Source organism: Poecilia latipinna, unplaced genomic scaffold (assembly GCF_001443285.1).
Source record: "Poecilia latipinna isolate Pla-1442-1.1 unplaced genomic scaffold, P_latipinna-1.0 Scaffold4484, whole genome shotgun sequence".
In the NCBI taxonomy this organism is placed as follows: Eukaryota; Metazoa; Chordata; class Actinopteri; order Cyprinodontiformes; family Poeciliidae; genus Poecilia; species Poecilia latipinna.
In genome coordinates, this window is record NW_015117100.1 from 7,253 (window position 1) to 23,003 (window position 15,751).

Here is a 15,751-nt window from a genome sequence, read left to right on the forward strand (position 1 = left end):
TTGGATCTTCCATGTGTGTTACATTACAACCAGTGTTTCTGTGTGATTTTATGAAAGAACAGCAAGAAGAGAATGATTGTGAGCAGGGAAATAATTATATATGTTACTAAAATATATAATTTGTCTTATTGAAATCAAGAGACCATTTACAGCCTGGGATAGGCAGAGCTTTAAGAAGTGAAACAAACAAAATAGGAGAACAATTAAACAGATGTGCAGGGTAATCTGAAACTGAATCACTTCTCTCTCTTTTTTTTTTAAATACTGGATTATTTGAGCTTAAACCTGATCTGGTATAAATAAAACATTAGTTACAAGTGTCAGGGACAGTTATGCTTCACCTTATTACACTGCAAGAATATATTCAAATCATCAAAGCAAGTTTGAAATGAGAATATGTTCAAAATAACAATAAACAAACAAAAAACAAAACAAAAAACAGTTTACCAAGTGGTTGTGATGAAACTGGATCCTTCAAAATTTCCATTTTAAGCAAACACTTTCTTTGGTGGAAGCTGGTTTTAAGTAGGACGGATCATAATGGCGAATATTTGGACTAACTGGTTTCTGAAATGACCAGCTTCTAAAAGAAAAATACATTACATGCTACTTTTACGCCAGAGGCAGAAATATGGTAACAAAGCATTAATACCAGAAAAACTAAACCAAACCATTTGCACACATAACGTACATTTTGTATTTTTAATTACTTTGGTGTCCAGTTTCAGTGTAAAATTATCATTTCAGTATCCCTTATGAGGACACTGACTATAGTTGTGCTTCAGCAATGTTTTGTTTTACATTATTTAACCTGTAGTTTGTTTTAACACCACTGTCTACTCAACTGGCCTCACTGACCCTTTTCTCCTCCCTTGTGTTCTGTGTAGATAGATGAGGCTAACTTTAGCATCGAAAAACTAAACAATTTGCAACAAGTCTTTCACCCAAAACACACACACACTTGGTTTTGGGCTCTTAAGTTAAAAAAAAGGCAAACTCCAGATTATCAGCACATACAAAACAAGAAGCATGTAAATGACTAAAATTATGTTTGAGAAGGCACACTTATCATTTCCTGCTACTAGAAAGTTTTCAGTTTGGAGCAATACTGCCTCCTACAGGATTATGCTAGCACTAACATCACTTCTTTCTGCATCATTGCATGCTGCATGTTCAAACACATGACATTTTGAATTAAAAAACTTAACTCTTATATTGGTTGCTTTTATATTTTTTCAGGTTAACACTGTAATACATTCTAAAAGTTATTGTTTCAGATAAGACTTTAAATGGAAAGCTATACAACAAGCAACTCTCTGTGAAATAAACAGTAGTACAAAACTACTAGCTAGCGTTACATTCAAAGTAATAAAAACACTTTCACTAAAAAAATAAAGCAAATGAAACCAAAACAATACTAATACTGAATCCTGGAGTTTTTTTTTTTTTTTTTCCTGCAGGATCTGAGTCACATTCAGATGACTCAGATGGATCAACCACTTTGGCCCACAGAAGTTTAGCTTGTAGACTAAATGATACATTTAATTATTTATCATCTTTTAATAAAGTTTTCTTTTAGTTCGCGCATTCCTTTACATCAATAAACCACTTTGATTTGGTTGTCGTCAACTTCATCTGACCGACCGAGCAAACGGTGAATGACCTGTGCTTGTATAGCGGTCTATCAAATCCAGGACATTTACAGGACAAACTCCTACCACCATCGCTGAGGAGAACCTTAATCAAAGAAGGAGCTAAGACGTCCATTATAACTCCAGAGAAACTGCAGAGACACATGACTTGGGTGAAAGAATTTGTCAATAAGACCACCCATTGTAGGTAGCATTGTTGCCTTGCAGCAAGAAGGTCCTGGGTTCAAGTCCCAGCCCAGGGTCTTGGTCTCTCTAAATTTTCCATAAGGAGTGTGTGTACATGATGGTTGTTTGTCCTGCCTGTCTCTGTGTTGCCTGGCGACATGTCCAGGGTGTACCCCTCCTCTCGCCTGAAATGTTCGCTGGAGATGGGCATCAGCACCCCTCCAGACCCCACTAGGGACAAGGGTGTACAGAAAATGAATGGACCATCCATCAGTTGTACATGTACATTATAAATGTACTAAAGAAATGTTATGGTCAAATGAGACAAAACTTGTATAAGAGTGAGGAAAACTAATACTGATTTACTTCTTGTTGAACCCTGACACTTCTAATGTAGAACAACGAACACTCTTGTACAAAGAGCCCTCATCCTCACTTTTACCTGGCCTGCCTTTAACCTCCATCTTATTGTCTTGCCATCCCCATTCATAGACTTCGAACTCTCTCTCTCTCACTGACACGTGGTACATAATCTTTCAAATCCACATACAGCCGCATAAAAGGCAGTCATAACAGTTCTGAATAATTGATTGTTAGTGAAATTGCTTGGCTCTAGAGTTTCCAGCTCATCATTGTTCCTGCCTCGGGTCGATGGGTGGTGAGGAAAAAGTAAACTTCTCAGGCAAGTTACCCACCATGTGCCAAACCAGCAGTGCACATGCACAAAGACGTACACCTGGACCTGCACCCACACCCTTCATCCCCAAAGCAGTGCATGAGCTTGAAGAGGGTTCCCCTCTTGTGATGTAGAAGGTACAGCAGCAGTGAGGAAGTATTAAACCCTGCAGCTTTGTTTGTTTTGCAGTTCACATCACTTCCCGATGTTGCCTTTTCTAGAAGACACAGGACCATGAGAGGAAGATGCCTGGAGATACCCTGATCACCTCAGAGAACGACAGTAAGATACAGACCATGTTCACATTAGTGGATAGGCATCACTGCTCTGCTTTTCTAATACAGTACAACTCAGGATTTATTGGGTTTGTCGTAAATTAGCTTAGATTTTTGTTGTACAAGCAGGGTAAAATGCTTTACCCACTTTAATATTATCAATCTCGTTTTGTGTGCAGGTGAGAAATTTTAGACTTGGTCTCTACCAGTCCTTATATGTCCTGTGTCAAAAATTACAAGCGCTCTTCTTATGATTTTGTTTGAATATTGACATTCTCTTGCCTGTCTCCCACAAAGCCAGATGGTGGAGTGCATGGTGAATTGCTGATTGGTCATATCTTGGGAGGTTTGCAGTTGTGCCATACTCCTTCTATTTTTAATTGGTAGAGATAACAGTACTGAAAGCTCGGGATGTTGTTTTACAAAGCAGCCCTGCTTTAAACTTTCCCACAACCTTTTCTTTGACCTGTCGGCTGTGTTCCTTGGTCTTTCCTGGCACTTGTTCACTAATATTCTCTAACTAAGAAGGGCATCACAGAAAGCCTTATTTATACTGGATCTCGAATACTGAGTTAGAGATTTTGAATATGAGGTGTTGAATGTTTGGACTCCACAGTTTTCAGATCTTTATTTGTAAACAATTTCAAAAACAAAGTATGATTTTCCTTTCACTTCACAAATATGCTCTACTTAATGTTGGTCTTTTACCCAAAAAAACAGTGAAGCCCATTGAATTTTGTGGCTGTACCCAGACAAAAAACAAAACAAAAAAACTTTTACAAGCCATTGTACGTCATTTCCTCCAGACTAAGCCCAGTTTCTTTTTTTTTTGGAGATGGTCCCTGCTCTCTTATCCTCATAGGCTGAGCCTCCCCCTCTCTGCTTCACCAGGCTATTGTTTGACTCCTTTGTGCCCCTCGGCTGCACCTGACCGTAATGACCCGTGTGCTGCCCACTCCGGTTACACTAAGGACACACATCAAAAGACCAACTACATAAATATCTGTTCGGTCTGTCAGTGGTTCTCTTTGTTTTCCTCTTTATCCCATGTGCACAATAAGGTTTGGCCACAAAATTCAATCAGTGAGAATGCATTACTGCATTCTCACTGATTGAATTTTGTGGCTGTAGCCAGATATAGCAAATATTTTTTTCTATATTTTGCAAAGAAGTTGGCTATATTTATTGTACAACTTTTTAAAAAAGTTGAACTGTCAAATAACTCCAGTTTTAAATAACGTCTTTTGAAAAACAGAAGTTGTTTTTTAAACAACTATGATTACAATAACTAATAACAAACCAAAGGAAAGAGTAAAAGAAGAACAAATAAAGACGTATCGTCTGGTCTAAAGAATAAGAGTCTAAAATGTATTTGCTAACTTAGTTTTTTCTGGATTCTGAGTTTGTTCTAATCCCTGTTCTGAGTTGCTATATAAGTATAAGTAAGTAAGCATTCTCTGGACTTTCTAAATATGTTCAAATTTTTAATGTTCCTGTTCTGGAAGTAGTTTTTCTGGAGTCTAATTTAATTTAACAGCCTTTAAAGTTCAATATGTGTTCAATATTTTAAAAATTGTTATTTTCTTCACTTACAACCATAAACAAGCACAAGAGAGACAATCTGATCAGATAACAGCCATTTATTTCCTACTCATGTGACAGTGAATATTATTACTGATTATTACAAACAGCAGCTTTACCTATTGAGAAATAAGATATTATCACAGATTAACATATACACAGTAACTTAAATCCCCAAATAATTCAGCAAATGTAAATCAGAAAATGAATCAACTGAAAATTAAAAATCAACTTTAACTTTGTGATTTTATGATGCTGGGAACATTTTGCCACAATACAGACACCTAGCAGCCTAGGGTTTTTGGTTAATTAATTGTGTCATCTATCCACTGCTTGTAGGCACTTGGTGCATTGAATGCATGCCATGGATCTCCAGAGAAGGAACTAACGCCATACAACCTGTTGTTGAACACAAATCCTCCACCAGAGTCTCCCTGTCATAAACACAAAGATTTTAGTTGTTTTGCTGCTGTGATTATTTGGTAAAATAGAAACAATGTCTAAATTTTGTGCAGAAAATTGTTTAAAGACTGACTTACGCGAGACACGTCCTTCTTAGAGCTTCTCACACTGTACCACTTCTGGTAGCTGATCTGAATGTATTTGTATTTTGCCCGTATCTTTTCCATCTTTTTATGTTTATCAATCTTTAACTCTGCACACTGAAGGATATCTGGACGATGTTCAACTGTAGAGGAAAAGCAGGATAAACATGTAAGGTCTGTTTAAGAGTTGACATATTTTGCTCAACTCTTAGAGTTGAGCAAAATATCACCTTATCTGTGGTTATTAAACTGCAGTATGTTACTTGTCTAAGATATATATTTTTTACATTTGTATCAAAACTGTCACTATGTCCTCATGGTTAATATGAGACAGATAATCTATGAAAACTTGATCTCCTCCACCTCCTCCCTTTGTTTTCCAGCTATCTGCAAAAATGCACCGCTATGGGTCAAAAACAACCAATCAGAGCCAAGAGGAGGGTCTTAGTGCTGTCAATCAATGCTCATGTAGACCTGCTCACTTTACAGGGGAGGGACCTATAATGTGTGCTTGTTAAGATGTTCTATTTCAGCTTTAAGCAGTTTATCTTAGGTTTTGATGACCAAAACTTCAACAAGTTGCTAAGTTCAGCTTCAGCAAATAGTCTGAAAGCTGATTTGAATAATCTGAATCATTTAAATGTAACAACAAAAACAATGAGAAACATGAACATTCATCTCACTTCTCTTGTTAAAATTGCCAACTCTTGTGAATCCATAACCTGCAATCTGAACCTTGGTGCCACTGAAAGACAAGAAAAACAAAACTGAAAATAAGTTGCATTAAGAAAAACAACTAACTCTAGGAGACCAGAGCTCAAACATTTTCCTGGATGAATTTTGCCTCATCTTCCAGAACAAGAACCAAGTTTTAAAATTTAAGAAGATAAAACTTACAGTAGGAGAGTATCCGGACAGTCAGCCAGTTTAATTGGTCAGATTGTTGTTATCTTTGCTGGCAGCTTCAGGAGCATGATGTCATGTTCACGACCATTGCTGTCTCTATAAACCTCACGATGAGTGATTTGATAAGTCAACTTTCTACCACGTCGAGGATGAACTGCGAGATGTACCTTATTATTCCTAGGCAAAAAAGACACAATTATTGAAAAAACAATCAGCTAAAGTTTTCAGTAAAACCTTTCCTGACTCACCATCCTGGCTCTGACATCCAGCAGTGAGCTGCAGTCAGAACCCACTGATCGCTGATCAGAGATCTTCCACAGAATTTCACTAAAATTCCTTTATAGCTAGAGACTTCCACGTGATAGTGTCGCTTATCGTCTCTACAGTTCTGACCTCCAACAATTCTCTTCTGCAGACACTGAGCTCACTGCAACACCTGAAGAAGAAAGTTGGTTGCTGTTTCCACACAGTAAAAATAAGAAACCAACACGACAGCTTTATAATGACAAAATAAAAAATGGATCAAAACAATTCATAGCATTCAGAGTCTCCAGTGTCTCCAGTGTGTCCAACTCACCCAGCCCCAGCAGCAGCAGCAGAACCTTCAGCAGAGCCATTGCTGGTCCAGCTTCCTGTGAATGTCTGCAGTCCCGCAGCAGCTTTTAAACTCTGTTCACAACTTCCTGCTGGACAGGAAGCCACCAATCACAAGACGGACACTGATCTCTGACAGGATGACTGGGCCGCCCCTAACATCTGATCCACGGCTCTGCAGGCTCTCTGTGCATATAACAGTTTTTATTTCTGGCTGCTCAGTCAGTCAGTCAGTCAGTCAGTCAGTCAGTCAGTCAGTCAGTCAGTCAGTCAGTCAGTTTCAGTCCAAATGTTTTCATGACAAAGTAAAGAGCAAAGTGAGCTGAGGATTTGTAGGATTCCTTTAAATTTGGCCGATTAAAAGGATAAAACATGGCAGAGTTACCAGTGTCTAAAATTAGTGTCTTTTAAGAATGATGAAAATATTTAATCTCAACTTGACAAAACCTGATACTGATTCTCCTTCACTGAAGCACCTACTGCCAGGTTTCCAGCAAGCAGCTTTTTGATGATTGCATTGCTAAAACTCAATAAGATCCCAATACGGTAGTATTGTTCTTGGATAAAGTTTTGTGCTTGTGGCAGACTGATATGGCCTGTAGCGGTAAGACGGCAGGCATATTTTATATGACTATTTCAGGTCAGTCAGTCGAAGTTCTCACTCAGGCCAGAAATCTAAATTTAAAACAGGACTTTCTTTGTCAAAGCTTCACATGAACTGATATTACTGATATCAAATCAGTTGCTTAGGATCCTGTAACATCATTGGATCAGACAGTTACAGTTTCAGGCATTTAATTTTATATTAACATAATCTTGACCATGTTGTACTAGACTTTGACCTGCAGTGGGCTGCTGCATGAATGAGAATTAAGCATAGGATGTATACAAACCTTTTATTTGTTTTACTGTAGGATTCATTACAATGTGCCACATGAAATAATTTAAACATTTTGTTTTAAAAATATTTCAAATATGTCCTGAACTTACACATTTTGTCTGACAAAAACTTACAGGAACTAAGTTCACTCTGTGTCTCACAGGTAGGATCTTGACTTCACAAACTTCTGCACAATCGGGTCTCCAAATATATTTTATGACTTTATTTATGATTTTATTTTCACAGCGCCATGTTGGCACCTCGGATTATACATTATATATATGACCCATTTCATGCATAGCAGACAGTGGACAGCCATCTAAAAGCCATTTTCTTGTCTGTTTCTATGTCGTAAATGCACACAGACCACTAACGTGAACACAGACCACTAAAGTGAACACTAGTGTATAATACAATACACTGCCAACTACTGGCCGTCCAATAATTTAAATCCAATATGGCAGACAGATGAAAAAGCATGCCGACCAACTCAGGAATATCCAGTCTCTCCTTCTACTGTAAAAAATTCTTGCACATAAAAAAAAATAGTGTGACATCAAGCAATTCCTAAAGACTAAAACTACTAATGTAATTTCCAAATAATAACTTTGACTTTGGAGAAATTACAACTGACCTGTCCACTATAGTGGACGCCAGGTACTTACTGATATTATCATTCTGACTATAGATCTACAATATGCACCATTTCCAGTAAATATTTTGGCTTTAAAAACATTGACTTATGTTTTAGTTCTTAACTTGAATATTTAATTAGTGTGTTTGTTTTTGTTTGACTGTAGCTAGTCTTAAATGTCATGGTTGTGTAGCTGTGTGTGTGTGAGCAGATGAAACAGATGGAGAAAAGACAGAGTCCTTTTGTCCATAACAAAGTGTTCCTGATGACTTTCTTGGAACATTTTTGGTCTACAAAGTCACAAGATTCATAGTTTCTTTTAACCCTTGTGTTTACAAATGGGATCCAACCGACTTCACACCCGTATCACTTGTTTCATTTGCCTCAGTCCTCGTACGTTTGCCTCAGTCTTCACATGCAAAGGGTTAAAAAGGACATTTTTAGTTCCATTAGTCTTTTTATTTNTCACNATGTCCNTAGTTANTCTCTATTATTTTTTAGATTTTCCCAACATACTAACCTGTATACCTGCAGATTCAGTACATTGATAGTAGAATACATTTTATCAGTTGTCCTAATTTTAGTCTGGAATTGTTTTTCTCCCACAGCTGACATTGAACTGGATTTTGCAGGTGAGTCAATACGTAAAATCTCAGTCATGAATAAAAACATTTCAGACTATTTACATATGGGAGTTATTTTATTGTAATAAGAGAATAATTTGGACATTAAGCAGAACTTTACATCCAGAGATTGTGTTTTGACCAGATTTTATCTCACCAAATCATCCTACTGTGGAAATGTAAAACATTAAACCAGGTGAATCTGGGTGGACAGCATAACAAGGAAACATAAAATCACCTCCCTCACCCCTCTTATTTCTCACCAGGTGTTGAAGATTTTCAAGAAAATCACAAGAGGGAAAAACACTATGGGAAGAGAAGAAATGGTGACAGACAACAAAACAAGAGGGAAAATCAGAGAAGAAAGAGATCATCCAAATCGGTGCAAGGAATAAGAGAGGAATCTCAATCCAAGACAGAGAGAAGAGAGAGGAGTAGGAGGCGAAAAGGAAAAGCTGAACATGAAACAAGCGGACATGAGGGGAACAAAAGAGAGCGGGATCAAACAAGGGCCAAGTCAACAAAATCAAAAAAGAACATCAAAAATGAGAAAACAAGAAAGTTGGAGGGAAAGGAGGATGGAGAAGCTCAGGAAAAAAGTGAAAAGGGAAAACTGAAACTTGTATGTGCCAAAAATGAGGAGAAAATAGAAAGTGGAGATCAACTTAAGGAAAAAGAAAAAGCACTTGGAGTGAAGAAGAAGAAGAAAAGGCGCAAAAAAGTTGTTGAAACGAGGTAATGCTTCATGTGATGCGATCGCTCATGCTTCTAAAGGAAAATGTCTCGTCACTCGTTAACAGAGCCTTCTGAAATTATTTAGTTCAGAGCCAGAGACGAGTGAGGACGGTGATGATGAGGAAGAGGTCAATAATGATGGGGAGGTGAGACCTGAGTTACTGTCACCAGAGGAGTTGGAGAAGTTGAAGGAGGCAGTGGATGAGAAGAAGAAGCTGATCCAAAGTCTGAGGGGGAAGCCCTGGCCAATGAAACAGAAACTTGTCACTTTACGGTACACTTTAATTTATAACTTAAAAAATCAAATAAAAATTACCAAATGACTTAAAAAGGCCACTTGTCAATACTTTATTTACTGACTTTTAGAGAGTCTCAGCTATTTGTGGAGAAATATGAGGGAGCTTTGGGGAAAGGAAAAGGCAGGAAGCTCTACGCATACAAGGTCATGATGACAAAGGCAAGTAGACACCAACTTTCACATGTTCAGAAAGAAATATTGAATATTTTCTTTTCACGTTTTTGTAATCATTGCATCATTAGAAATGGATGAAGTTTCAAAGAGACTTTGAGAACTTCAAAACAGCCTGCATTCCATGGGAGATGAAAATAAAAGAGATTGAAAGTAAGCTCCCTTCAAACACTTGTTATGAATAAGAAGACGTATGACATATGTTGAAATGTATTTGAATAGAACATCTTTTCAGACACACATTTTGAGTATACATGATCTTCCTTCTAAAAAGGGGAAAATAGTACATGAAATAGTATGTAGTGCATTTTTGACTGTCAAAAAAAAGCTTATGAAACCATGTGTAGCTTTCTTTCCAATTCACAAATAAGCTCTTATTCATGCTCGTCTACCAGTGAAAATAATGTTTGTAGTTGAAAGATGACAAAATGTGAAAAGCTTTCGTACTTAATGTGCCATTCAGGTCATTTTGGCTCCTCAGTTGCCTCGTACTTCATCTTCTTACGGTGGATGTACAGCATCAACATGATCCTGTTTGGTTTGACCTTCGGCCTGGTTATGGTACCAGAGGTACTCTAGTTTTTAAACCTAAACTGTACCTTCATTTTGTTCATTGCTCTCTATATATATTTCATTTTGCAAGTAAGGCTCATTCTCCTCTGTACTATTTTTTGAACAGGCATTAATGGGGAGACCCTATGGCAGCATCCCGAGAAAGACGGTCCCCAGAGCTGAGGAAGCCGGTGCCATGGATTTTGCTGTGCTTTGGGACTTTGGGGTCAGTTAGAGACGTGACACACACTGTTTACTTCCACCTAAAACAAGATGTTTAATTTGCCTTTTTAATGTTGTTTAATGTCACTCGTAGGGTTACGCTCAGTATTCGGTCCTCTTCTATGGTTACTATAACAACCAGCGTGCTATTGGCTGGTTCAAGTTTCGAATGCCGCTGTCGTACTTCCTGGTCGGTGTGGGCACAGTGGCCTACAGCTATATGGTTGTCATACGGACGTAAGTTTTCTGCGCAGGTGTTGAATGACAGTATGTCTTCATTATACGAGATTGCATAGAGAATGGATTCTTTCCAATTGAAGGATGGCGCGTAATGCAAACGAGTCAGGGATCGGAGATGATAACAGCTTCAATTTCAGCTGGAAAATGTTCACAAGCTGGGATTACCTGATAGGAAACCCCGAGACAGCAGACAACAAGTTTGCCTCCATCACCACCAGTTTTAAGGTCAGCCCTGCTCTCTGTCTAATTTCCAGTGGAGCGACAAATGAAACAGCGCAGCAGAGTTAGTGGGTTGTGCTGTCTGACATCTGTAGGAAGCAATCTTGGAGGAGCAAGAGAGCCGAAAGGACGACAACATCCACCTGACTCGTTTCCTGCGCGTGCTGGCCAATTTCCTGGTGTTGTGCTGCTTGGCAGGAAGTGGATACCTCATTTACTTTGTGGTGCGTCGGTCTCAGAAGTTTGCCCTGGATGGTCTGGAGAATCACTCCTGGTGGGAAAGAAACGAGGTGAAAAGGGGACAAATAACGAGTGAAATGATTATAACAGTAGAATATTTTAGAAGATTTTAGAACATTTTTAGATATATAAAGAAATTTGATTAAATGATGCAGGAAAATTGTGTTAGAAAAATTTGGCTCAGGCTACTGTTATTTTCTTTTTCTTTTTTTTTATACACATTTCTTTATTGTTTTTTTATTTATAAGTGTGAGTTCACTGCTGAATATCTGATTGTATTCTGTAGTTGATGCCATACCAAGAGATCTAATTTAACAGAATAATGAAAATCAAACAGCAAGAGGATTTTAGTGTTATGCATAAACTTAATATATTTGTCAGGTTCATCCACTAAAGAGTTGAATAGCTGCAACAATATTTTTGCCTATTTTATTGTAAAGGCAACTTACATTACAATTTGAACACAGTGTTATCCAAAGAGGAAGTGGTACAGTTGCCACACACAGACTAAGGGATAGTAAAGAAGTTGATGGAAACGGGTGATAAGATTTTTTCTGTGGCTGTCTTTGGGTCTCTCAGGTGAATATGGTCATGTCGTTACTGGGAATGTTCTGCCCCATGCTGTTTGACGTCATCAGCACTCTGGAGAACTACCACCCCCGTGTCGCCCTGCAGTGGCAGCTGGGTCGCATCTTTGCCCTTTTCCTAGGGAACCTCTACACCTTCATCATCGCACTGATGGATGCGATCAACCTTAAAGTGAGGGACCGTGAGTCTGATTGTATGAAATTGTTTTTCTTACGACATGATTCATCACAGATCGTCTTTCACAGAGGAAAGAGGAGAAAGTAGTAAAGTATAACATTACTATGTGGGAAGCGAGTCTTTATAACGGCACAGGATCAGAAAACAGCACTGCTCCCCCCATCACCATCCACCCTGCTGATGTGCCAAGAGGGCCCTGCTGGGAGACGATGGTGGGGCAGGTCAGACATGTGTGCATGTGTGTGTTTGAACTATAATGCAAGCCTGATATGGTTGCTGCTCCAGCTAGTTATTATATTAAGTGGGCAGGTTTTATTTAAGGATGTTAGAACAAATGAAAAACAAATCAGAAAGCAAGAATTTTAATAATACTTAACAGATTAATCTTCCAAAGATTGTTGATTTACTTCAACCATTTGTTCTGATTTTGAGTTAGATCAATGGAGAGCCACTTTTAATGCACTTATTTAACAGTTATCATGGTTTATGTGAATCAAACAGTAAATTTTACGCACATTTGCAAAAAATATTAAAGGCTGTTGTAGCGCTGTCCAGTAGCAGCTTTTTACATTTTGTCACATGTGTGGATCTATCGGCTACTTTTCAGGATACCAAGTTTAGACAGGCACAATATTAAAGGATTTGACATGTTTTAAGTTAATTTTTATATGACCAAAAATTGTGGTTTTAATGTTTTGAGATATGAAAACGTTAACGTGGTGTGAATTTCTTTTACATTGTATTGCATTTAAGAAAACTAATCAATGATGTTTACCTCCTGACTGCTGAAACAGACATCTAGACATTTAACTTTTTGATTAACCCTCATTTAAGATGAGCATTATTATTATACGCTTTACATTTGTTTGCGTCATCAAGCAGGAGTTTGTTCGCCTTATTATATCTGACACGATGACGACCTACATTACGCTGCTGATTGGAGATTTCTTGAGAGCTGTGCTTGTTCGTTTTCTGAACCACTGCTGGTGTTGGGACCTGGAGGCTGGATTTGTGAGTCGACTTTTTCATAAAATGTAATTGCATTTTATTTCAAGTCTATAACTGTGTTGTGTCTGACTCTTCTAAAAGCCTTCGTACTCAGAGTTTGATGTCAGTGGAAATGTCCTGGGGCTTATCTTCAACCAAGGAATGATATGGTGAGAAGGAAACATCAGTTTTATTTGTCAGCACTGACTTCATTTGGCCTAGTACTGTGAGAAACATAAGGAAGGACGATTAAAAAAAACTAAAAATGACTGGGTCTTACCTTCCCCTGCAGGATGGGTGCCTTCTATGCCCCCTGCCTGCCGGCTCTGAACCTCCTGCGGCTCCATGTGTCCATGTACCTGCAGTGCTGGGCTGTGATGTGCTGCAATGTTCCACAGGAACGGGTCTTTAAAGCCTCGGGCTCCAACAACTTCTACATGGCCATGTTGCTGGTCATCCTCTTCCTGTCCACTCTACCGGCCATTTACACCATTGTAACCATCCCCCCTTCATTTGACTGCGGACCTTTCAGGTACCGATGTAAGATCGAGGGCTTTGCCGCGTCTCTTCTGAAATTCCTCGTGTTTCTTTCTCAGTTGCCGTCATGTCTTCACAGTGGCAAGAACAGGATGTTTGATGTGATCCAAGAGACGCTGGAGTCCGACTTCCCGGCCTGGTTTAGTAAAGTGTTCAGCTATGCATCTAACCCTGGGCTGGTGCTACCCTTTATATTGCTCATGGTGTGAGTCACCATCAGAATTTAGTGTTTCTACAGCACAGATCAGAAATGTTTACATTCTGATTACATCACGGATATGAACGTGATATTAATTTTTCAGCTTTTAATGATTAATTTGAATTATTTTTTTCTTGAAGCTTCTCTAATTCAGAGGAACTTCGAAATTATCCATACAATCTCAAAAACACACATACACTGTTGTAAAAAAGCATTTTCTCATTTTTTTTTTTTTTACACTGAAATGCTTAAAATCATAAGCAAAAACAGGAATTACTGTAGATAGTCGTTTTCCTGCATCTGTAAATTCAGTTTTAAAAATTTTGTGAAGTTTTTCTACTGGGACATGTTTTGGTGCTTCAGCATTGATGATCTACTGCTGTTTTATTTTTCAGACTGGCTATTTATTACTTACAGTCCACATCCAAAAGCTACAAAGAAGCAAACGTGGAATTGAAGAAGAAACTCCAGATGGTAATCCAGAGATTAGATAATTTTGTTCTCCTCACATCGTATGGTTTAGATTTCATTTTGAATGCATAGAAATTAAGTTTAGTCAAGTAATGAAACTGAATTAGGTAATTTTATTCACCAAAGATGTGATTTAATCTTACAATATTAATGTTTGTTTCGCCGTTTTTTTTAATAACACTGAAGCTAGCACCGTACATTGGCGTTGTAACAGTATTGAGTGCATTAGAATGATCTCACCAGCAGAGGGCAGCAGAGTGAAAACTCAAACTCCATCAATCCCAGAGCTATGCTAAACTGTAGCTTCACATTTATCACACATGTACTGCATGCAGTAGTAGAATGTGCAGCTAAAACATTTATGGTCTGAATTAACTGAGCGCTATTTTCCAAGCAAAATGAAGAAAACAAGAAAAAGAATAAACAAGCTGCGCTCAAAGCTCAGATGGATCTGGAGGAGGCCAGAAAGTCAGCATCTCAGACTGCGGTGCATCAGAGGAACAACAATGATTCAGTTCAAAGACGAGAGGGTGAGAACGCCAAATCTACAAGACAAGATAGACAAAAATGTCATGAGGGAATATTTTAAACAGGAAAATAAAAACAGACTTTGTGTACTTTAGAAATGCACAGAAAGTGGTTTTGGTGCTGGATTCAGTAGCAGTAAAAATTCATGCAATGTGTAAACTAGCAACTTAACTCCCATATCTTAATGTATTATCAAATTGTAGTAGTGTAACCTTCGGTTTGAATGCAGGTTCAGAGAAATGTATGGTTCAGATCTTATGAGGTGGGGTTATGTGGAGTTAAACTCAGCAGTCAGTGATTCAACTGAAGTTTTAACCATTTCAGTTTGGAGAAGTAACAATGCCATTGTTTGATGGCTTTAAAGATGGAGTAATTATTCAAATTCAAAGCAAACTTTATTGATCCCAGAGGGAAATTAAATGAAGCGATATTCAGAAATATAAACCAACCCCCTAAATTTAATTATTAATCGGAAATGCTACAACAGAAAACCAGTAAGTGAAAATAAAACTCTATTGGGTTGCACTTGGCTAACAATTTAATAACTCTCCACAGCTGGTGCAATTAAACAGCAGAATAATGGCATATGTTAAATTCAATTGTGGGATGACACTGTTTCCTATTCTTCCATTAGCATAACCCTGCAAAAACCTAAAAGCTGCCTAAATAATATACACATTTTTCTTGTATTTTTTTTTTTCTCTGCAGATGACGAAGAAATCGACAACAAAAATCAAAGGATGTATCATGGGCGCAACCCTTCTCCATCTGTTGGTAACAGAGAACCACACTTCCCAGTGAGAGACCCTGGTCCCAGAAATGCCCATAATGGCAACCATGGGAACCCAAGATACCTTCCTGGTTTCCATCAGCAAAGTGAGCCCAGGATGTGCAGGGTGCCGAGTCTGGAGAGACACTGAGAGAACATAGACAGTAGCCAAGTAACTTCTTTACCTGGGAACTGGAAAAAGAAAACACTTAAATGGAGGCAGTTAGTGTGATAATCTGTCTTAGAATTAGTTTCTGTTGAAAACTGATTAATAATCGAAAATTTCT

The 15,751-nt window shown here is 38.2% G+C and overlaps 1 protein-coding gene and 1 pseudogene across 2 annotated transcripts; one reads left to right on the forward strand and one right to left on the reverse strand.

Moving 5' to 3' along the window:
• Positions 1-2,507: 2,507 nt before the first annotated feature.
• Positions 2,508-15,736, forward strand: LOC106942697 (transmembrane channel-like protein 1). 2 transcript variants are annotated; one of them, XM_015026027.1, is made up of 21 exons: positions 2,508-2,588; positions 2,683-2,775; positions 8,517-8,540; positions 8,798-9,266; positions 9,352-9,540; positions 9,633-9,723; positions 9,807-9,888; positions 10,199-10,305; positions 10,415-10,513; positions 10,604-10,746; positions 10,830-10,974; positions 11,064-11,258; positions 11,788-11,967; positions 12,042-12,194; positions 12,856-12,984; positions 13,063-13,130; positions 13,253-13,492; positions 13,577-13,702; positions 14,092-14,170; positions 14,562-14,697; positions 15,404-15,736. In XM_015026027.1, the coding sequence occupies exons 2-21, from the start codon at positions 2,739-2,741 to the stop codon at positions 15,613-15,615; spliced, it is 2,904 nt and encodes a 967-aa protein (XP_014881513.1). In that variant the 5' UTR covers positions 2,508-2,588; positions 2,683-2,738; the 3' UTR covers positions 15,616-15,736. The 2 variants fall into 2 exon arrangements, with proteins under 2 accessions (XP_014881513.1, XP_014881514.1); XM_015026028.1 differs by lacking the exons at positions 2,508-2,588; positions 8,517-8,540 and having other exon boundaries at positions 2,611-2,775.
• LOC106942698 (arginine esterase-like) lies at positions 4,397-7,024 on the reverse strand (annotated as a pseudogene).
• Positions 15,737-15,751: the final 15 nt, after the last annotated feature.

Bases quoted from the DNA above. Each gene is read 5' to 3' on its own strand.
- LOC106942697 (XM_015026027.1), top strand. From the start codon at position 2,739: ATGCCTGGAGATACCCTGATCACCTCAGAGAACGACA. The intron at 10,514-10,603 runs GTCAGTTAGAGA...TGTCACTCGTAG, and splicing joins CTGTGCTTTGGGACTTTGGG to GGTTACGCTCAGTATTCGGT. The intron at 12,985-13,062 runs GTGAGTCGACTT...CTCTTCTAAAAG, and splicing joins GGGACCTGGAGGCTGGATTT to CCTTCGTACTCAGAGTTTGA.